This window comes from Callorhinus ursinus, unplaced genomic scaffold (assembly GCF_003265705.2).
Source record: "Callorhinus ursinus isolate GAN/ISIS: 27379988/994484 unplaced genomic scaffold, GSC_fseal_2.0 scaffold46, whole genome shotgun sequence".
In the NCBI taxonomy this organism is placed as follows: Eukaryota; Metazoa; Chordata; class Mammalia; order Carnivora; family Otariidae; genus Callorhinus; species Callorhinus ursinus.
The window spans coordinates 1,727,487-1,752,089 of NW_027397108.1; the positions used below are offsets into that span (position 1 = coordinate 1,727,487).

Here is a 24,603-nt window from a genome sequence, read left to right on the forward strand (position 1 = left end):
AGAAAGAAGTACTCGGTGAATGTCTGTAAATGAACCTGCTTGATGGGCCACTCCTGCAGTCTTACTTTCTTGCCCTTCCCAAGAACTCCGCGAAACAGATTGGGGGCGGGGCAGGGAGAGGAGCGTCTCCTTGCTTTCAGATGAGTAGTTAAAAACTTGTCAGGTAGGAAGAAAAGGGGAGTATGGCAGAGGGGGAGACGAACCATGAGAGATGATGGACTCTGAAAAACAAACTGAGGGTTCTAGAGGGGAGGGGGGGAGGGGGATGGGTTATCCTGGTGATGGGTATTGAGGATGGCACGTTCTGCATGGAGCACTGGGTGTTATGAACAAACAATGAATCATGGAACACTGCACCAAAAACTAATGATGTAATATATGGTGATTAACATAACAATAAAAAATTAAAAAAAAAAAACTTGTCAGGTAGCTTGGAAGCTGTAGGCTCCCGGTCTGGATCTGCCCTCAAGGGACACGTCCCCTCCCCGGCCTTGGTTTCTGAGCAGACGAGAGCCTTATGAGAGGTGCCCCTCTTGCCTTGGCTCTTTGTCAACATGCAAACATCTGGGCACAATTCCAAGCCTCCTCCAAGGATCAACATGACTTCTGGCTCTTCACATCCTTAAGGGAGAGGGATGATGGGGATGATATTATCATAATCTGCAAACCACAGCAGCAGAGAACATTCATGTAATGCCTCCCATGTGATGAGGCATGCATGCTGACTTGTATCCACAGCCTTCTACCAACGCTCTGAGACCACTGCTACTGTCCAGTTCTCCAGAAGGGCCATCTGAGACTCGGAGCTTAGAGAATGTAACCAAGATCAAACAGACGTTACGTAGTGAAGATGGGCGGACAAGTGTGTCTGGTATCAGGTGGGGAGAGGTACCGCTAAAGCATACCATCATTCATTCACATTCAAAATTTCCAAATGGTTGACCCTTCTTCAGTAGAATTCTTATTTTATGTTTTCCTGGTTTTTCCCCCCGTTTTTTAAATTATTATTTAAGAATGATGAGTCATTATAAAATTGCTTCCCAGAGGGTTTCAGAGACATGGTCTCCAAGGGAAGAATAGGTTGAGGTAACAAAGTTTGAGGGACTCTTTTCCAATTTGTCAGGAAGATGTTCCCAAAAGGACACATTTGGTCTTAGTAAACAATGAAACAAAAAACCAAGGACATAAAATACTCTCTTAAAATATTTCCATGTCAAATTTGGGGCAAACTCTGAACCAAAGCTCCTTTTCATGAGGTCACATTTGGAACTGCTCGGCCCCCCAAATCTTTTCCCCATGCCTACCACACACATTTGGCTAAAACAGCCCTTTGAATTTTCCTCTTGTAAAGTGTACCTCCTTACTTGCAGAAAAAGAGACCGGACATAATACCATATCCTATTTAGATTGACCTTCTGCTATAAATTATGTTCCTTCATTTTAAAGCATACCAATGCATGTCAAAGATACTCTTTCCCACTGCTAGCTCCTTATTCCCCTACCAGAGTTGTAACATTAAAAAAAAAAAAAAAACAACTCATGTCCTATAATTTAAAAAAAAGCTTTTATCTGAACTCCACTGGGGATGTGGCAGTACACTGCGATCCTTAATCAGAAATCAATGCTCCAGGATAATGTCCCCTAAAGGAAAGCATGGCAGAAATGTGATCGCGGACTTCTCCCTGGCTTCACAGCTCAGGTGATGGAACCCCTGCCTCTTTTTGATGATTCCATGAAACTGGCTTGACCTCCGTGGTTTAGCAGAGGCTGCGCTACCACAGAGCAGAATTCTCACCGTCAGCACGTCTTGGACCAGATAAATCTCTGTTTCAGGGAGCCGCCCCTGACACTGTAGGATGTTTATCTCTACCCAACAGATGCCCATAGCATCATTCCTCCATGTTGGGACAGTGAAAAATGCTTCCAGACACCACCTGAGAGGACCTTTGACAAACCCAGCCCCCGCTGAGCACCTCAGGGCTGTGAATGGCGGGTAGGTCTGTGCCTCTTCTGACTTTATAACTTTCTACCTTTCACTGGGAGTTTGTGATGATAGGAAACTTTATACCCGACTCCCCTCTGGATCCCTCCAACACCACGGCTCTTTCCCCTGAAGCAAGAGTTGAATATCCTTCCTACGCCACTTTTTGTATTTGTGTTTTCTATTTGCTTTAGAGAATTCAGTAGCCCTTTCGTCTGCCAATCCACTGACACTCAAATCCTTCCTAGCTGGGCTCGTGAATCTAGCCTCAATGGCCCCCAAACTCTACTTTCTAGACTTCAAAGGAAGACTCTGAGCTGTGATGCAGGGGTTTCCAATTTGCAGGTTGCATAAAAATCACAAAAATTACAAATTAAAATGCCTCGTCACATTAACTCAGTGTGATTCCCGGGAAAGCATCAATAGCTGAGTGCCTCATGGAGAGCAAGGACACCACCCGTTTTTGCCACCGTCTTTGTCCAGAAGGAACAAGGCTCATGACTCCAAGTCTTGCCCAGTTACCTGAGACCAGGGTCCAAGGCTCCATTCCGGTGGGCAGGCATGGCTGTTGCAGGCTTGCACCTGTGTGGGTGTGCTCACTGGGCAGAGAGAATGCAACACCGCTTCCTCCTTCTGGAAGGGCTTCTTCTGGACACACTGGATCTTCCTGCTCTGCTGGCCCCCCGCACACGACCGGCTGCACGCACTCCATTCGCCCGGCTTCCAGCTTGCAGTGAAAAACCAGAATTACTTCCAGTGAGGCTGAGGATTTGCATCATCCCTTCCAAAGCAGTTACTGTATAAGCTTTAAGCACCTGATGAAAGCCTTGTATTGATTTTAGAACCAATAAGGGCGACTCCTAGCAACTATTTGTCTATGGGTTTCAAAGCCTATGTGAATGGGGTCCAGTGCGAGGGAGTCACATTTAATCAGCACACAGTTCTGGGCAAAAACACATTCCTGCTCTCTGCAAGGGAAGAAATATGTGCCATTTGGAAACCTGAGCGATTCATTCATTTGGCCAAATCTACTGGGATCTTCGTTTTGTGCCATGGACTCTCCTAGGCATCGGGGTTGGAAAAATGGACGAGGCAATGTTCTTTCCATTAAGGAGCCTACAACACAGTGATGAGGTGGATATGTGAACAAATAAGGACAATACTATGGGATGATTGCTATAATAGATGTTAATACAAAGTACGGTGATGAGACTGAGGGAAGAATGATCAATGGGAGAGGAGGGGGGTGCACACGCATCACACATGCCTGCAGGAGGGAATGGCCCCTGCAGCAGTGGTCTTACAGAAACTATTTCTAAGGAGGCAGTTCCCCCAACTATTCTGGTTATTCTTCAACTTCATGGATGAATTAGAGATACAACCTCACATTCTTTATGGAAGGATTGCCAGACCACATTTTTCAAGGTGTTCTGAGACTTGGTGGGCATGTGAATGAACCTACTAATCCTTTCCAACGACTGCGTTTGACCAACTGATAACCTAGGATTGGAAGGCCTGGCATAAAGATCCCCCAGAGATGACCTTACGCGTTTCAGTCGTAGGAGCAATGTCTAAGACTGGTTTACCAGTAGTCTAAATCTCATTTCAAGAAATAAGACCTGAGATCAAATACATTTTTTGTTTTACGTTTGCATTTCTGCCACCTTTACCAGTCCTGTAATTTTCTCCCCTGGTTTCCCCCACCAGCCTGATGTGTGAAGTTAAAAACCTTTCCTTTCGTCCAGAGAACGTGGCACATGAGTTCTAGATGATGTTGTTCTAAAACACTGCATAATTCATATTCTTTTAAAGAAAAAGAATATAAAATAGAATAATTCCTTATTTGTGTAATTATTTGTGTCTTGTAAGATGTAAAGGAAACATATTTATGAGATGATTAATTTCACCATTTTCCTATAAAGATGGCATTTTGTCTAACCAATTCATTCAACAAATATGTTGAATCTGTTAAAGTACAGAAAGAGCACACCAGGTAGCCCTTTTGCATGCCAGGCACGGTTCTGCATCCTTGGGCTCCAGGCTTACTCCCCATCTGTCCTCAGGCCCTAGCAACCCCACCTCAGAGCCCAGCTCCTACGCTGTCCATCTCCAGCCCCCTGCTTTTTTGCACATGCCCTCTTCATAGCACGCATCTCACCACCTCTCAATTACCTCCTTACACACCCCTCTTTTCCCCTTGATTGTGAGTTCACTGGTGGCACGAAGTACAAGTTCTCTGGATCCACACTGTCAGCCCAAGGCTGGCATCCAGTAGGTGCATACAACATGCTTGTTGCATGGGAAGATAACGGAATTAGATGGGATGGACTCCCTTGTCCTTCTAACTCGAATAACCTAAGGCCTTATTTCCAGTATATGTCCCTGAAGGTCCCATTATTCCAACAGAAAATACAAAGATATAAATGATAAGGTGGAGAAGAAAGGAAGGGAGCAACAGATCCTGCCTCTTCCACCCCTCCAACCCTGCGGTCATTGTGAGGGCTGTTCTGTTTTTAAATAGCCAGTAACTGGTTACTGCACAGTATTATTTCCACACAGGGTCATCACAGAAGTTCTAGAAGTCAGGCACAAGCTAGGCTCTCTCCCTTTTCTTGGATGGACATATGAAGGGAGTCTGTTTCTTTGCTTGGCAGAAATAGCCAACAATGGGAAGGAGGCTTAAAATCACAAAACATCAGCTTGCCATTCAAGCGGACTCACAATTACACACACACACACACACACACACACACACACACACACACACACACCACCATCTAAAGAAGACATTACTCCACAAGCGTCAATAACACTGTCTGGTAATCATATCTTAGAGCCACTGGATATCTTTTAGAATCAGATATTTCTTAGCAAAATGGGAAAATCCATGGAAGCCCACCAAATTTCTTTCTACTCTTTGTGTTCAGGACACAGCTGGTTCCAGATTCTTGGAGACAAACGAGGCAGACAACAGGGCATACAGGATTGGTGAACAGCTGAAGCCCCAAACAATGAGGACAACTGCACTATTACAAGGAAAAAAAAGGCATGTATGTGTCTAAAAAGATGGTGCAATATAATTGCATCACCATAAAGCAAACACTACTTATTAAGATGATCTGAATCATTAGGGAACACAACACTGCTTTAGAAGGAACTCTGCCGATTCTCTATAAATACATCTGGCAGAAGATAAATCACACACAAGACTCCATTCGGCTGGGAAGATTACTTAAAATTAGCATTCAAACAATAGTGTGGCTAAAATCCATCCCCAAAACACACCCGCCGAGCTCCCCATAGAGTGCCATCATCAGAAGCGGATTACCACTTGGCCTCTACCTCTTGCTTTTCATTTTGTGTCTTGCTACTGTGTAATTTGCATTTGGGGTTTCATGGTCTGCATAGTCCTATGATTTTTAAATTCTTGGATGACTATATGAAAGTTAAGCACGCAACTACATGTAAATCTAACTAATATGGGATTTTGTATTATTTAAATATCTGTTTCATTTAGTTCAGAGGAGGCTCTATGTAACGATCAAAAAATAAAAAAAAAAAATTAAAAAAAAAAAGATACCTTCAAACCCCAAGGTTAGGTTTGCAATGCTGGAGTCAAATGAATGTCTAAAGCAAATCTGTGTTTTTCCAGTTATATATTTTAACCTCAATTGTCTTCTTTTCTCTGTTACTTTTTTTGGGCATTCTCTTTCTCTCTGGGTCACTTGTGAGCAGAAGCACCAGCAGTGGGTTTTAGTTTTCTCATATCAACAAGAAGAGCATGCAAGTACACCTATTACCAGAAAGACATTTCCAGATGACTTACTAAGCAGGGCAGGAGAAAGCATTGCATATTTTGGGTTCAGTTGCTGGCTTGGTTCTTGCATTGCAGAACGAGGAACTGACTTGAGCGTTTTGATCTCGTAAGCAAATGGCCTTTACACTTATGTAACCTAATAAAACATCAAAAGTTACAAAGTGAAAATTACAGATAACCAATTCAATTTCAGTTCCAAGCGCAGCTTCACTTACCAGGGTTCTGATGTCTTACCCAAGATACAGAATCTAAATACGGTGTTGAGAACACCTCCTATCTGCAACTAATTTGAATCCCATTTCCCCCCGAGATAATAGTTTTCATATCTTAACTTGAATGTGTAGCTTCTTAGTTTTCAAGACCACTACGGATTCTTGAACCATGAAGTGATAAATAGAACCTTTTGAAAACAGGGTGGCTATAGAGGGGAACATCCCACAAACTTGAACTCACATTGCATCCATCTATTGGAAAATGTTCTTCAAAGCAAAACCTTTGGTAAATTATGTGTGGAAACTCTAATATCCTACTTTTCCATGAAGCATCTTCTACTTCCATAAGAAACAGATATAAACAAAAAGCTGAACTCTCTGAATAGGGATTCATATCTGTCAGCTAGGACTCAGGGCTTTTGGTTTTTTGCTTTAGTGACACTTAATGCCTGGCTTGCAATGTTCGTCTCCGGACTTCTCATCAGAAGCACGTATTTTTTGTGTGTGTGAATAATTTTGTCTGTCCCCTCTCCAAATAGGAATGCTGCCGCCTCTGTGAATTCTGTTTCTTTATATTTACATGGTACTTTTCCTTAAAATGGAATCTGAGAAACAATGAAAAGTTACTCCTGTGATAATGATTAGGTGAAGGAGGTGTACCTGGAGGAGGCACTTACCAAACACTGGGATTCCCTAAAGTTAATCGTTTACTTCCATTTATTCATTTCGACTCTCCTTCTCATATGCCTTGGACACACTATGGTCTGGAAGTCACATGAAGGGACCGCTAAATCAAGGCAAGGGGAGGATCCCACAATGCACTTCTCCAGCATCCTCCCTTTGGCTGGACTCATTTGCCATAAATGGAAAATGGATTGAATCTCTTTCCTTCCCAAAGAACAGTGCTCTCCCTGGAATACCAGGAAGTTATTGCAGATGATCTCAAAAAGCATTTGATACATGAAAAACTGCTTGTAATTTAAGTGAAAAGGAGCATATTGTAAACATGTATCAATAGCATGGTTTCTGTGCAGTAAAAAAATAATATAAAATGATCTGTGTGGGCGTGTCTGAGCACATCTAATACACGTGTCTTTATATTTGCATAAGAAAGTGATAGAATGACACAGACAAAAGTATTAACATTGGCATGTGCTGATTAAAGGATTAGGGAAAATTATTTTTCTTCTGCATAGCATATTGCCTTTAAAATGTGTATTACAAAAAATGTATTACTTTTTTGGTAATTTTACATTTTCTTTAAGTTTAACTAACATACAGTGTTGTATTAGTTTCGGGCGTACAGTATAATAACTCAACAATGCTATGTGTTCCTAAGGGCTCAGCATGATACATGTGCTCTGAATCCCCTTTATTTGTTTCTATAAAAATGTATTACTTTTCAAGTATTTAGTTTTTCTCAAGTATTTAATATATTTAACAAAGAAGTATTCCCTTGTGTTTTGTTAATTAGCATGAACACCTGAAGAAGTCTTATAGACTGAAGAATTTCTTCGTTTTCGGTATTTCTGCCCTCTGTGTCTGGTTCAAGATGCCCCACTGTGCTTAGGGGGATGGACACAGTTGGGAAACCCACTGTCACCAGATGCTCTGATAATGAGAAAATGTGTGGCTGACCTCCGTGCTTCAGTTTTATGGATCCATTTATAGATTTTCATTCTTCTCATAGGGGCCAGGGTAACAAAGACTGACTTACACACAAATGTATGATATTTTTGGATCTCAATAAAATGCTTGCCTTCTACTCACTGAGAGGATAGTTGTTTTTCCCTCCCTTAGGAGGGTGATTTCTCAGATTTACCACACTTCCCTCCTGAGAGGGACTTTGCTGGCCTCACCCCTGAGGGGATGGAATGACACAATACCCGCATTTCAGACAGACATCTTACGTTTGCCTTGCGCCTTGTTCTCTCTGGTTTAGACCCTCCCTGCCTCAAGCCTCAGTGGGAGGTTCTTACCAACAGAAAAGTCAGGATAGGGAGAAACTAAACTGTAAGCTGAAAAGAAAAATATAAATAAGCAGGCATTTTGTCAGGGCGCCTGGGTGGCTCAGTTGTTTAAGCGACTGCCTTCGGCTCGGGTCATGATCCTGGAGTCCCGGGATCGAGTCCCACATCAGGCCCCACATCGAGCTCCCTGCTCGGCAGGGAGTCTGCTTCTCCCTCTGACTCTCCCCGCTCTCGTGCTCTGTATCGTTCTCTCTCTCAATAAATAAATAAAAATCTTTAAAAAAACACCCAGGTATTTGTCTATTTTGCCCCATAAATTCAGATAGATAACTTTTGAGTCCTGGTTATGAATGACTTGAAATTTCTGAGACTTGGTTCCTTTCTACATAGGAAAATCCTTAAAGAGGACAATAATATTTGCTTTTTACAGGGATGGTTCCCATAAAAGACAGTTCTTTTGTTGCTTATTTAAATCATACAACGTAAAGAGGTCTGAGATTGAAGAACCTGTTTTAAGAAGAGACTTGGAAGGTAGAATTGGAAAATCAACTTACCTCCACCACAAGAGACGGAGCACGGAGACTGCACTGTGGTCCAGGCATGGCTGTGCCTTTTTGAGGCTGGCTGAGTTCCATTCGTGACCTTGGGAAGTGCATACTTCCAAGCTATCCCCGGATTCTTGCCTTGCATCAGGACCTGGACAGCACAGGTACAGACCAGAGGGGAAGAGACAGGTCAGACCCTGGAATTCCAGAAATCTCACCGAACATTTTAAAGATATTTGTATGACATTTTGACCTTAAACTTGGCTCACGCCATTGTTCCCAAGTGTGTTTTATGTTGATTTCAAGTTTTCCCTTGATACTTTAAAATGTGTATTTCCATATCATCAAAGCTGTGATTTAGATGGATGCCAAATACGGAAACATGATAACTTTTGCTATAAGCCCACTACCCTCAACTCTATGTATATCCATTAATAAAGCAAAAAAAAAATTTTTTTTTTACAATATATTGAAGGCAATAAGGTAATATTATGAGGTCTCGACCTTCCCATTAAACTTGAAAGCCTAGCATGGTACTAACACAGTGGTGCCTCGCAGATAATGGTTGAAACTGAATCTACATATATATATTTTTTTCATTTTTCATTTATTTATTTATTTTATGTTAGTCACCATACATCATTAGTTTTTGATGTAGTGTTTCATGATTCATTGTTTGCGTATAACACCCAGTGCTCCATGCAATACGTGCCCTCCTTAATACCCATCACCAGGCTAACCCATCCCCCTACCCCCCTCCCCTCTAGAACCCTCAGTTTGTTTCTCAGAGTCCACAGTCTCTCATGGTTCATCTCCCCCTCCGATTCCCCCCCCTTCATTTTCCCCTCCTACTATCTTTTTTTTTTTTAACATATATTATTTGTTTCAGACGTACAGGTCTTTGATTCAACAGTCTCGCACAATTCACGGCGCTCACCATAGCACATACCCTCCCCAGTGTCTATCCCCCAGCCACCCCCTCCCTCCCACCCCCGACCACTCCAGCAACCCTCAGTTTGTTTCCTGAGATTAAGAACATGTATTTTTAAGATTTATACTGGGCCACAATTTACAATCCTTCTCCTGGGTGCCAATAGAAGCTGGGCACGAGGGAGGCGCTCCAAAAACCACAGAATACCCCGCTTGGAGTTACCTATCATCAATTTTAGAATCCAAGGAATTCCAGTAGGATTTCCAAAGAGAATGTGTCTGTCAGTTTTGGACCAGGATGAACAGATATGACAAAAAGATAGGACCAGAAGTCGGGGTTGCTAATGTGTGTACTGGAATGGATTGAATCTCCAAGGGACTTAGGACACATGAAAAGATGCTCAACATCACTGATCATCAAGGAAATACAAATCAAATTACAATGAGATACCACCTCACACCAGTCAGAATGGCTAAAATCAACAACACAAGAAACAACAGGTGTTGGCGAGGATGGGGAGAAAGGGAAAGGAGCCCTCCTGCACTGCTGGTGGGAAGGCAAGCTGGTGCAGCCACTGTGGAAAACAGTATGGAGGTTCCTCCAAAAGTTAAAAAGAGAGCTGCTCTATGATCCAACAGTTGCACTATTATTTACCCCAAGAATACAAAATTCAAAGGGATACATGCACCCCGATGTTTATAGCAGCATTATCTACAAGAGCCACATCATGGAAGCAGCCCAAGTGTCCATCAATAGATGAACGGATAAAGAAGATGTGGTATATACACACACACACACACACACACACACACACACACACACACTGGAATATTATGCAGCCATCAAAAGTAATGAAATCTTGCCATTTGCAATGACGTGGATGGAGCTAGAAAATCTTATGCTAAGTGAAATGAGTCAGTCAGAGAAAGACAAATACCATACGATCTCACTCTTATGTGGAATTTAAGAAACAAATGAGCACAGGCGGAAAAGTGAGAGAGAGGGGCAAGCCAAGAAACGGAGTCTTAACTCTAAAGAACAAACAGAGGGTTACCAGAGGGGAGGTGGTGGTGGTGTTGGGGGGGGGTGAAACAGGTGATGGGGATTAAGGGGTGCACTTGTCCTGATGAGCACGGGGTGATGTATGGAAGTACTGAATCCCTATATTGTATACCTGAAACCAATTATTACACTGTATGTGCACTAACTGGAATTTGAATAAAAACTAAAAAAAAAGGACAAGAACTCAGGATAACTCTGACCCTATAACGTCTGGCCACTAACGTAAGAGCAATCATTTACTGGCATGTCCCACATGTCAGGCCCTCTGCTGGGTATTTTCTAGGCATTATCTCAAAACATTCCTATAACAACTCTTCAACATAGCTGCTCATTTTCTCCCTGGAAGAAAACTGACAAAGAAGTTGTACAGGATCACACAGGTGACTCTTGAATAAGCTTAAAATAGAATGTAGGACCGCCAGCCAAATGTGCCTAAATATTGCAATCTATCACCTTGTCTTTGGGGCAAACATTATTTGCCTCCCTTCCTGATGCTCTCTTTTCTTAAGTATTGCTTTTCCTTTTTTCCTCTTCTTTTAATCTCAAACATGAGTATAAATAGCTGTTTCTCTCCCGCCCCATGAGTCTTGTGGAAAATTCTTTACCACGAGGACTAGGCATTCATGCCCCAAAAGCAAAGCAGATTTCCAGTTAAAAATAGGAAGCCCCGGCTCTTTCTCTGTCTGGTGGGATTCCACTTCAATTAGGGCTGCGTGGGTGGCAGCTATTCAAGGACCTTCATTATACTAACCACTGCTCAGGATACTACAAAATGGTTTCCACTTTGCTGTTAGTTTCAGCGTCTCCAGGAATATTATGGCTTACTCTGAAGATTCCATGGTGTGAACATCGTTTGTTGTACAACAAAATGAATACTTGGTGCCTCCCAGAAACAACCAACATCCTGACAGATGGGGCTTTGTTCCCTTCACCCCCATCCAAAACAAAACACAACAGGTACCATTTAATAGTACCATTAAAATGGACAAATGCCAAATTCTCCTTAGTCACCAACAAAAACCTCAAAATCAAGGTCCTAGAGGTCTTACTTTTGAAGACCTTTCTAGTGTCTTTCTTCTTTTTATAGCTATGTCATACAACTCTCCTTGATATTAAGTACACAACTGAGAGTTTTACTCACAATCACACCAGAATTTTGAGAGAGGTTTTACATTCTGAAAAGAATCTTGAAGCTCATTGCTATTTCAACTCAATTTCCCCTTCCATTAAAGTGGTATCTCGTATATGTAACACCTTGTGTTTCTGTTTTCTTTGTGCCATATCCCTTTTAGCGGAATCTCTTTGTACCGAGATCTCACAGGGAGGGAATAATGCAGTGCACCTGCCCACGTGTGGCAGTAAAATGTAGGTGGAGCACATGGAGTTGTAGTGAGCAATAACACTCAGGAGGCAGGATGATTTTATAACACATGATGTATCACACATGTGTGTAAGGGAGACAAGTTCAAGTGTTAAGCATGATAGAGAAAGAAATCCACTCACTTATCTCCACTTCCTAAGACAACCCCATTCTCTCCCATTCAAACTAGATCCTGACTTCGACTACCACAGGGCAAACGGATCCCCAGTGGAAATGCACAAAAGACTGAAAATATTACTTCTTGCCTTTTGAGTTTGAAAGACTTCCATTCTGGTGATTTGAGAGGGACCTAACACACTTTCAACGGGCATTGAAAATATGTTCTTTCACCTTTTAGAGAGACTCTAGAACTTAAGCCATATGTGGCCTGTGGTTTCTCTGTAAAACATTTTAAAATGTTGCTGTGAACAGCAGGAGGTGTTTAGGGGGGGAAAAAAATTAAGCACATCAAAGTGTCATTACTATTAAACAAAACCAATCAATATGTCAAGTGTCCCTCAGGCTCCGGTAAAGCTAGCCATAGAGAATTATCAATGCTACCAATAAGAAGAGAATTTACACAATCTCCCCCGTGAAAGCTCTTTCTGCATCTCTACTCACACGCTCCAGCTCTCCTACTCTTACCGACAAGGCCTGGCCCTAGCTCCTGTTTGGTCCAGGTTCTCCACTCTGCTCCAGATTCCACCTGTCTCATCCACCTAAGGACACCACTACTGGTGCTGCCCCCTTATCTTAAGCGCTACTGAAATGTCCCTATTAGATCTTTCCCATCAGCATCCAAGCACACTATTATCTATCTCCTCTTAAGAAAATCTCCACACATGGGGGATCTACCTCCACACATCCCTCCAGCTCATATCCCAATTCACTGATTCGTTTTAGAGCAAAAATCTCTCAAAGAGTTGTCTTTACTCTCTGTCTCCATATCTTTTCTCATTCACCCGTGATCCTTCTGGATCAGGCGCCCCCCCCCCAACACATCACCGAAACCGCTCTTTCAAGGGCACCCTGCCGTATCCAAGGGTTGATGGGCCTCGTCTTACTGGATACAATCGATCACTTCCCCCTTGCTTTGCCACCGGAAGCCCATTCTCTCAGTTCTTTTCCTGCCCCACAAAACTTCATTCCTAATTTCTTTGGCTGAATCCTCCTCATTTCCTAACTATTCATTATCAAAGTGCCCTCCAACCCCTTGACCTCTCGTTTATTTATACACACTTCTTCATGTGATTTCATCCAGTGCTCTGATTTTAAGTACAATCCACATGCTGGCCACTCCCAAATTCATCACTCCACACCATGTTTTCCAAGAGAACATTCTACAACCATGATCGTGTACTATAATCCCACGTTGCTCCATACAGTAGCCACAAGCCACGTGCGGCTACTGAGCATAGCATATTACTATGACTAAATAAACCTTTACATTTAATTTAACTCTAAACCTAAATAACCATGTGTGGATAGTGGTTGCCCTATAGGGCAGCAGAGCTGGAGATGAAACCCATCTTCTGAGGTCCATATTCACACGTTCAGCTGCCTACGGAGCATCTCTACTGGAAGTTTTAAAAGGCGTATCAACATACAACACTGAACTCACAATTCTCCTCCCTGTATCATGTTCTTCTCAATCTCATGTAATGGCAACCAATCCTTCCAATCGTGCAGGCCAAGATAAAAAGTTGGAAGCACCCCATCTCCTTTTTCTCACACCCTGCATCTAACCAACCAGGAAATGGTCTTCTCTCACGTCCAGTGTACCTCCAAAGACCGTTTGTCTTCCACTGTGTCTGTCGCCACTGTTGATTCCCTGGTCTAAGCTACGCTCATCACCTCTTCTGATTTCCATGCTCACGGCGCTCTAGGGATGAGGAGAAGCCACATTCTCCAGTAGAGGAAATAAGGCCGCCCCATTTAGTATTATAATAATCATTCGCTGACAATTACTAAAGGGATGAAAATCCCCTAGAACCTGCAAAGGAAAATCAAATGCTGCTGTGAAATTTGGGGTCGGGGGGGAAGGAGAGGGCAGATCACATGACTCCCCAAAGAAGCTCTGCAGCTGTCATTTAATGAATAAAGTATCTTGGCGATAATTTCTGCCAAAAGGCCACAAAACAACCAACAGAATTTAAGTTTTCTTTGAGGATTTCTATTCCCCTCAAAGGGGCAAACTTGTATATTGAGTTTCCCACCTACTTTCCCTCACAGTTTAAACAAAAATATGTAAGCATCCTCTGAAGGGTAAAATTTTTTTTAATTTAAAAGATTTTTATTTAAATTCCAGTTAGCATACAGTATAATATTAGTTCCAGGTGTACACTACAGTGATTTAGCACTTCCATACATCACCCGGTGCTCAACATGACAAGGGCCCCCTTTCGTCCCCATCACCTACTTCAGCCATCCTCCACCACCCACCCGTCTCCCTTCTGGTTACCACAGTTCGTTCTCTATAGTTAAGACTCTGTTTCTTAGTTTGCCCCTCTTTTTCACCCTGTTTGCCCAACTGTTTTGTTTCTTAAATTCTACATATAAGTGAGATCATATGGTATTTGCCTTTTTCGAATGGACTCATTTCACGTAGCACAAGATTTTCTAGCTCCATCCGTGTCATTGCAAATGGCAAGATTTCATTCTTTCCTAAGGCTGAGCAATATTTCATTGTATGTATATACCACCTGTCTCTTATCCATTCATCAATCGATAGACACTTAGGCTGTTGCCATAATTTGGCTATTGTAGATAATGCTGCTATAAATACCAGGGGTTGTGTATCCCTTTGAATTAATATTTTTGTATTCTCTAGGTAAAGAGTAGTTCTATTTTTAACTTTTTGAGGAACCTCCATAATGTCTTCCACAGTGGCTGCACCAGTTTGCATTCGCACCATCCTTGCCAAGACCTGCTGTCTCTTGTGTCGTTGATCTTAGCCATTCTGACTGGTGTGAGGTGGTATCTCATTGTAGTTTTGATTTGTATTTCCCTGACGATCAGTGAGGTTGAGCATCTTTTCATGTGTCTATTGGCTATCTACATGTTTTCTTTGGAGAAATGTCTGTTCATGTTTTCTGTCCATTTTTAAATTGGATTATTTGGTTTTAGGGGGTTGAGTTTTATGACTTTTCAAGTATATTTTAGATACTAACCCTTTTTCAGAGATGTCATTTGCAAATATCTCCAATTCAGTAGGCTGCCTCTAAGTTTTGTTGATAGTTTCCTTCACTGTGCAGAAGTTTTTTATTTTGATGTAGTCCCAAAAGTTTATTTCTGCTTTTGTTGCCCTTGGCTCAGGAGACATATCAAAAAAGATGTTGCTATGGCCAATGTCAAAGAAGTTACTGCCTGTGACTGGCTTCAGGTCTCACATTTAGGTCTTTAGTCCATTTTGAATCATTCTTTTGCATGTTGCCGTCCAGTTTTCCCAACACCATTTGCTGAAGAGACTGTCTTTGTAGCACTGGATGTTCTTTCCTGCTTTGTTGAAGATTAACAGACCATATAGTTGTGGCTTCATTTCTGGGTTTTCTATTCTGTTCCATTGATCTATGTGTCTATTTTTGTGCCAGTACCATACAGTTTTGTTTGTTATAGTTTTGTAATATAACTTGAAGTCCAGAATTGTGATGCCTCCAGCTTTGCTTTTTTCAAGATTGCTTTGGCTATTCAGGGTCCTTCCATACCACTTTATATGTTCCATACACATTTTAGGATCGTTTATTCTAGCTCTGTGAAAAACGCTGTTGGTATTTTAACAGGGCTTGCATTAAATGTGTGGATTGTTTTGGGTGGTACAGACATTTAAACAATATTTGTTATTCCAATCCATGAGCATGGCATGTCTACTTCTTTCTGTCATCTTCAATTTCTTTCATCAGCATTTTATAGTTTTCAGGGTACAGGTCTTTTACCTCTTTGGTTAGGCTTAGTCCTTAATCTTACGATGTTTGGTGCAATTACAAATGGAAATGATTCCTTAATTTCTCTTTCTACTGCTTCATTATTGCTGTATAGAAATGCAACAGATTTCTGTATGTTGATTCTGTATCCTGTGACTTGACTGAATTCATGTCTCAGTTCTAGCAGTTTTTGGGGGGAGTCCTTAGGGTTTTCTATATATAGTATCATATGGAAGTTTTACTTCTTTCTTGCTGATCTGAGTGCCTTTTCTTTCGTTCTTTCTGTTGTCTGACTACTGTGACTAGAACTTCCAAGTACTATGTTGAATAACAGTGGTGAGAGTAGACATCCTGCTCTTGTCCTGATCGTAAAGAAAAAGCTCTCAGTTTTTCCCCATTTAGGATGATATTGGCTGTGGGTTTTTCATATATCATCATTAGTATGTTAAGTCATGTTCCCTCTAACCCTGCTTTGTTGAGGGCTTTTAACCATGAATGGATGTTGTACTTTGTCAAATGCTTTTTCAGTGTCTATTAAAATGATCCCATGGTTCTTATTCTTTCTTTTATTAATGTGATGTGTCATGTTGATTGATTTGCAAATATTAAACCACTCTTGCAAACCAGGAATAAATCCCACTTGATCGTGGTGAATGATTTTTTACAATGTTTTGTTGGATTCAGTTTGCTAGTATTTTGTTGAGGATTTTTGCATCTACCTCTCAGAGATATTGATCTGTAGTTCTCTTTTTTAGTGAGGTCTTTATCTAGTTTTGATGCCAAGGTAATGCTGGCCTCATAGAATGAATTTAGAAGTCTTCCTTCTTTTTCTATTTTTTGGAAGAGATTGAGAAGAGTAAGTATTAATTTGAAGAGTAAAATTCTTGAGCTAAAAGTAGAAACAGAGCAAGCAGGTTTGATTCCAAGAAGGCGACTAATCTATTTCATATTATCAAAGTAATAAGTTACTCAGCCAGCCAAAGCAAGAAGAATAACTCACACAATTTACTATAAATATTCACAAGATTATATGATGTATTCATATAATATATGGCATATAGGACATATCATTTATATTTTGTTTGCTGAACACATTAATGCATTCAGTGAGCACATAAATGAATAAAAGATTCTCAACTTTAAAAAATGAAATGACTTAAGGCTTGACTATAATGTCTACGTAGCTATAAATTCACATGCAGAGTTGTGTGCACAATCACGTAGGCTGAAAGACAATATTTGTATAAACCAGCCGAAAGCTGATTTAAGAGTCTAACATCAGCTCATACAGGCCTCTGAAAGGCAGTAATTATTTAAACAAATAGACATCAAGGCCAAGTATATAAAAGATGAGTATTTGCCAATTATAACACAGTATTTGCTTCTCAATGATAATTAAGGTATTCTTTGCCCTTTTCTTTATCCTGTAATGAGAAGCAAAGTGACCAAGAACAGAATACACAGCAATCATCTTGTCTCTCACTCTCTGATGCTTGCAAATAGTCAATCCTCTGGAAACAGGTTGTCTGCTCAGCCAATAGAATCTCTGTTGGTCACTCTTTCACCCTGTTCTCAAAAAGATAGGATTTTGTTAAAAAAAAAAAAAAATCAATCCTACCCTAAAGAATGGCTACCTAAATTGTGGGGCCTGATGCAAAACGAAAACACAAGGCCCCTTGTTTAAAAAAAAATTATTGGGGTGCCTGGGTGGCTCAGTCAGTTGAGCGTCTGCCTTCAGCTCAGGTCATGATCCCGGGGTCCTGGGATTGAGCCCAGGATCGGGCTCCCTGCTCAGCGAGGAGTCTGCTTCTCCCTCTCCCTCTGCTGCTCCCCCCGCCCATGCTCTCTCTCACTCAGTCTCTCAAATAAATAAATAAAATCTTAAAAACATTATTAAGAATTTCAAGTTAGTGACAGCAGAGCATTAGACTGAACAGAGAGTCCTTCTGAGCATGAGGCTTTGTGGACGTTGCAGGCCCGGACGTTAAGGTTGTCACCTGCACCAGTTTTAAGACGCAATTTTAGACTTTCCAAATTCTAAATGACCTGTGGTCTAACACTGATATCACCCGCCCTTCCTATACGGAGACAATAGCCTCTGGTCAGGTGGGCCTGCACCTAAGGACGTCAGTGTGGCCCTGGCCATCCCTTTGATCACAGACTGTGCCACCTGCACCTGGAGAGCAGGAGCATGATGTGTGGTAACCACACAGCTGAGACTCCAGCTGCCCCCATGAACGCCGAGGAGCACGGCCGGGACAAGGGGCAATGTGAACCTGATCATTCCTGCCACTCACATCTATTTCAAAGCATTTTCAGTGACCTTGTCGAAAGCAGTCAGTAACTGTTCTTGGCTCTAGTGGAGAACGCAGATGCCCTCCGGGTCCTGGGAATGCCCCCCCCGCCACTGCGCCCCCCCCGCCAGCCGCGGCACGAGGATCACAATTCTGTTTCTGAGCCACCCCACACTGCATGTCAGCCTGCACGGCGAGCTGGTAAATGCACACATTTAGAGAGCCCGCCAGCAATTCAGTCCACTTAACTGGACTTAGTCCAGAGAATTTTCCAGCCAACTGGCACTGGGTCTCTAATTTACAGCTGACAAGCAACCTCCATAACTACTTCCAGGTCCTTAGTAGAACTGTTTAATGTCTACCTCTAACACACGAACCACCTGACTTCAGACACAACATTCAACAGCTTTGACCGCAGGGTGCAGAGTTATAAAATTTACAGCTTCTTAAGTTGGAAAACCACAGACGGACTGGAGTCTACCAACTGCCCTCTGAAGGAGGGGGGGTTTCAGTTTCTGCTTAGGGCACACAAAGTTAAAACAAAGGACACATTGAGTCATCTTGGGTAAACGCCTCTCTTTCTTTTGCTCCCCCTTTTAATTTTTAATGTTATAAATGCCTTCTATAAACTATAATGCCTATATATGCATTGTAAACTATAAATGCCTTCAGTTTTGTATTTTTTTTAATTTAAGGCCTTTATTTTTTTAATTTTTTAAAATACTTATTTGAGAGAGAGAGAATTGGAGGGGAAGGACAGAGGGAGAGGGTCAAGCACACACCATGCTGCACATGGAGCCCCACGTGGGGCTCGATCTCAGGACCGAGAGGTCACCACCCCAGCGGAAATTAAGCCACCCAGACAACCCTCATTTCAGGCCTTAAAAAAAAAAAAAAAAAAAAGTTGTCTGAATTCTCCCAAGTAAATCAGAGAGTTACAGATAGGCTTTAAGGACAGGCCTTTTAATTAACGTAAGCTAGAAAGCTTGTTTCTTGTCCTCAGTAACGTATTTGACTGCTTTGAAATAACAGCAATGCTTGTTGTAGTTATTGCATGCCAAAGGATTGTACATGCCTCGTCTCATTTAAAGTTGATAACGATATCATGAGGAAGACTGAGTGCTATTCTTCCCCCAGTACTCTAGATGAATAAACCCACGACAGGGGCGCTAGCTAGTTAAGTAGCAACACTGGGACTCAAGTCTCTGATGCTGTCTGACTCCAACACTTGACGTCTTCTCTCTTACCACACCCTTTCTCCAACTCTGAAACACAATGCCAGGGACCATACTTTAAAATACTAAAGATGGTACGAGCCATGGGAAGTATTCCACCACTGGGACTCAACAGTGTGCCATCGCATTTTACCTTGCGCTTTGGGTTCAGACCCGGCACTTGGATTTCTTGACTGTGCTAAGGTCTGGTTTAAGCATAGGTGACTTTTGATCTCCTCAATCTATTCCCCCCCGCCAACCCCGGGTTTATTTAGAGGTTTTACCAACCCCGCTGTTGTGACAACTGAAACAGGATAGGCTTTGTAGACTGGCCCTTCTGGACAAACTGTGACTTGAGTGCACAGGACCTCACATGTCGAGTAACACTCAGGAAAGGGACAGCTCGGTGGTGTGGAGTCATGTTTTTGTAAGGTGCTGTGATTTCTGGAAGCCCCCCGTGATGTCACAACTCTGCCCATTGTCTCTGCCTTCTTGTTTGCTTCCAGGCTGGAAGGACACACCCAGGGATCAGCAGAACTGTGACTGGGCTGGGCTCCCCGGAAATGCATCTATTAGGCAGCTTCAAAGGTGGGGGTGGACACCCTGAGCCCCGCCCTCATTCCTCGGAGTTTAATGAAGAGAAATAAATAGTGCTCTCCCACCCGTCACTCAAGTATTTGCCATGAATCAACTGGGGCGGGGGGTGGGGGGAGGAGGGGAGGTACACTTCAAATAGCAAATGGCAGCTTCTAGACAAATGAGGTGGCATCACAAAAGCTCCTCGGAATCATCCTCTGGAGCCTGAGGTCTCTCTCATCTGTTCCGAATTAATTCTCCGTTACTTCTTTGCTTCTTCTGGGTTTTGTGTCTTCGCTCAAGTCCGTGCTACTTGGCTAATCTCTCCCCGACGCTGGTTTGATCTTGAGGCACATCCTTCCCGAGGCCAGCCCCTTGAGGGGGGCAGAATTCAGAGGGCAGGGGCACAAGGCAACACTCCGGCCCATCCACCTGCTCCCTGCGGCCCCACCGGCTTGGTCTGCCGCAGTGTGGAGGAAATTGTTTATTAGAGCAATTTTCCCGAGATGTCTTTTTCTGCCTTGAAACTGGCCTGCGGCTCCCCGGTTTCTCACTTACCGGCCTTACAAAGAGCAACGGGCTTCCCAAGGGTTAAACATCCCTAGTGCCGCCTCACACGGAGGAGGAAAAAAGTCCTCAACATTCAAGAGAGCTTGTATTTTTAAGACTTTTTCAAAAAGGAATGAATGCCATCAAAACACAGGTGATCAGATTTCAGTCTTCGAAAAACAACCTGTGTTACCACGTCATCCTGAATCCTGTTTACCACGCAGAGATGAAGTGACTGTATAATGAAACACTCATGATGAATTTCCTCACCTTCCCTCCCACTGTGGGGTGGTTTGATTCAGAGTATGACTCGGTGGTTGTTGTGTGTGTGTGTGTGTGTGCGTGTGTGTGTTAGAGAGAGAGAGAGAGAGAGACAGAGACAGAGACAGAGACACAGAGAGATGGAGAAAGAGAAAATGAAGGAGACACAGAGAGGAAGTGGAAGAAAGAGCCAGAAGGGAGGAGAGGAAGAAGGGGGAAGAAGAAAAGGAGGAGGGACAAGATGCATCAACTAGCAAAAAGCTCACCTTCAGTCACTTCTAAAAAATGTGTCATTTCTAAGGGGACACCTTATCATGAAAAAATAAATCTTGTGTGCGTGTGTGTTTTAAAACATTCATTTATTTGTTTGGGGGAGAGAGAGAGAGAGAGCGTGAGTGCGTGTGGATAGCGCAGTGCGGGGGGGTAGAGGAAGAAGGAGAGAATCTCAAGCAGGCTCCATGCTGAACACAGAGCCCAATTCAGGGCTGGATCCCAAGACCCTGAGATCATGACCCGAGCTGAAACCAAGAGTCAGACGCCTAACCGTCGGACTGAGCCACCCAGGTGCCCCAGTTTTTTGTGTTTTTAATTCTTATTACCAAGGTCTCTTAAAACTGTATGTTAAACAGGCCTTTTGCATGGTGATTAAACAAAGTACAAAGTCCGTGACATTACATTTCTTATATCTCAACCTCAACATGGAAAAATATTAAGTTTTCAGCTACCCTCAAAAAGCCCGACATATATATATCTGTGTCAGATTAAACGACTATTTTTCGACAAAAGCATGTGTAAATTTCTACTCTGATGTTCAATTTTCACATTTCTGTGAAATTGTTCAAAATGTAATTCCTTACATAACAGACACACCCCCACACAACCAATCTAGCTACGTGGGGTATAGAAGTAACACGTTTAGCTTTTCCCGTGCTCCAAAAGCCAATAAAATGAACATAGTATGGTGCGGTCCATACATAATGTCCTAAAGACTTAACATACAAGCTGACTTTTCAATCCTTCAGATGACTAATGAACGCACTAGTTCAATGAGAAATTCTTTAGACTTTATGCCAGACTTACGTTGTTGGGAATATGTTGAATAGAAGAAATATGTGGAAGTTATCTAGTTTATAATAACTGTCTCTGTAGTGATCTCAGAAAGCATATGATTGCCAAATCAATATTGATTTCTTTTTTGTTGGTGTTTGTGTGTGTGTGTGTGTGTGTGTGTGTGTGTGTGTGTGTGTGTACGAGTGGTTTTTCCCTGAAGAATGCAGAAATTTAATACAGGGTCCTGAAAATTAGATCCTTTTCTTCAAGTCATTTACATGTATATGTATGAATATACTTCAAAATAAAAACTTGATTGATGGACTTAAATAATGCCTTAAAAATTTAAGGCCTAAGACAATCAGATAAATCCTTGATTACCCTTAGGAATTTCCCTTGGCCACCGAGGAAATCAATGGGGCCAGCTCTGTTTAAATTGACATCCACCTGTTGCAAACGTGGAAACATGTTGAGTCAAGGTTCCAGGGAGAATAAATGCTTGTAACAGAGACTGCATTTTAAATTGGGTGACTCAGTGATAGAAGTGAAGGTCTGTTTTCCATTTAGTTTAAGCTGAGCTTCCCTATGAAGACATTCTAGAAGGTTTCAACATGTAAAAAGAACCAGACGCAGAAGACACTTCTTTTTGGTGTCAGGCCATGTGCTTATTTCTTGGGATTAACTGACAGCAGTCAATTACTCCCAGGATTGCATAACCCTTGCCTTGCACTAAGCTACACCCAGAAAAAAACTGAAAAGATCTGGTAAATCCACAACCCTGGGAGGGCAAGTTGCTACTCTCCTAAATTAAGCTAAATCTGCTATGAACTAACTGGTCAGCAACTTCTTATGTGCAAATCATTCACTCTGGGAAAGGAAAGCATTTGCCTACATATTGATTCCTCAAATGTAATTTAGGAGATCAAATTTCAATCCTTTAAGTGCTAGTCACTCTACTTGAAACTGTACAGTTTTAAGACTAGTCCTAAGAGAGGATGAAATCCAGTGGTTTTTACAATGTGTACTGCAGAAGTTCAGACCTCTTCAGAGAACTTCAGATTACGACGGCGGTACGGGACAGAAGGGGCTGGAAGCTGGGGGGGTGGGGTGCGGCTGGAAGGAGGAGGCTGGCTTCTTGGTCTGTTACTCCTGACTGGTCAGAAGCTCTCCTTTCATCTGCTTTCTTAATATTATTATTATTTGAGTAGAGTTGACACACAATGTTATATTTGTTTCAGGTGTACAACATAATGATTGAACAAGTTTATTCATTATACTGTGCTCCCCCCGCACCCAAGTGTAGCCACCATCTGGTCATTTGTTTTATTCATCACCTGCTTGTATGACTTCTCCATTGGGAAAGAAGGTTCTACTCTTTAAGTGAATGAATACTTTTTAGCAATGGATGTCATTCATTCAATAAACATTTCGGCGGCATCTACAATGTCCCAGATATCATGCCAGTTTTGGAGCCTACAAAGATGAGCAAGTCTCCTTTCTGCTATTATGGGGTTTGGGATGATATAAAGGCACCTCAGGACACTGCCATAGGATATAATGCAAGACATGAGCTTAGCCTCATTTCTCACGTGAGAAGATTGGGACCCAGAGAGTTGAAGTGACTCACGCAAAGTGACACAGGGAAGGAGAGAGCCAACTATTTATATATAGATGTTCCCTGTTCTAACCCATGTTGCTTCCACACATACAACACTCACTCTTTACAGACTACAGTGTTTTGGCAAAATCATTTATGTCATAACCATTTGTGCATCTCCAATGCCTCAGACAGGACTGGGCGTAGAATGGGCACCCAATGAATGTTTGCTTAATTTTCTTTTTATCAGACATGGAAGAGAGGAAAACTGCTTTGAAGGTAGGTACCTAGATCAATACATACCATGGTGGTTGAAGATGGGAGCTAGCTAAGATATTGGGAGGACCTGATTAATACATACGAAGGAGAGAAACATTATCCAAACCCCAATGCCATCCCTATGTATTTTGGCAAGCATACCCTTCTGCTAAATTTTACACTATAACAAGAACTTAGTGAACATTCAGTAATTTTAAGAGGCCAAGAGAGAAAGTGCTTCCTTTCAGAGACTTATACTTTCTGTGGATGGAATAGCATTTTTCATTCTGGTAGGTTCCCACATTTTGATTCCAGCATCCCACAGGGCTGTTAAAACACATTCAACATTTTTATATTGGAGCGAACATATTTTTGGCTCCCAAAGTATTCATTTTGGTTCAATCCATAGCTGTATAGAAAGGCACGTGAACTTTATTTAACTTCCTTTAAAGAATCTAGCCGCGGATTACTTGGATACTGATGATAGTTTCATTTTGGAAAATGTACGTTATTGCTTATTGTGATTTTAAGTTTTAAAAAATCACTGTCTTCTACTGAGTTTGGAAAGGTATGAACATGTGATAAAAACTGACCAGATATTTGATGATGTCCCCGAGAGCAATAAAGTATAATTTAAATATTAAAGTTATTAACCCAAAGTCTTTTAAAAGATAAAACAGACATAATACTAGGTTACTAGAGTTTTCTTTCTTTTTTTTTTTTCAGCTCCTAACATAGCTGCAACTTTTGAATGAAACCATAACTCCTTTAAAAATACAAGCAAGGCATGTCCAATTAATCATACAAGTTTCCCTCTAGATTGTTTTCAGACAGGTCACATTCCTAAGATGTTAATTTAAGCTTTCGTTAAATCTATAAGTAGAATGAGTCCATAAAATAAGATTCTGTACAACAATAGCTCCACAAACGTGACTGTAACCTACTGTGGCAAAACTACGATCCTGTATTAATAGATATTTTCATAGTTCTCATTCTATCCATGTAA

General features: G+C 41.9%; 1 protein-coding gene across 1 annotated transcript in view; it reads right to left on the reverse strand.

Moving 5' to 3' along the window:
* ADAMTS18 (ADAM metallopeptidase with thrombospondin type 1 motif 18) overlaps positions 1-24,603 on the reverse strand; it is a 144,832-nt gene that overhangs the window by 12,256 nt on the left and 107,973 nt on the right. The window contains exons 17-19 of the mRNA XM_073882296.1: positions 8,535-8,676; positions 5,808-5,934; positions 2,504-2,708 (exon numbers count right to left, since the gene is read on the reverse strand). Of these exons, the coding sequence (XP_073738397.1) occupies positions 2,504-2,708; positions 5,808-5,934; positions 8,535-8,676 (474 nt within the window). The remainder of the gene's footprint in view (positions 1-2,503; positions 2,709-5,807; positions 5,935-8,534; positions 8,677-24,603) is intronic.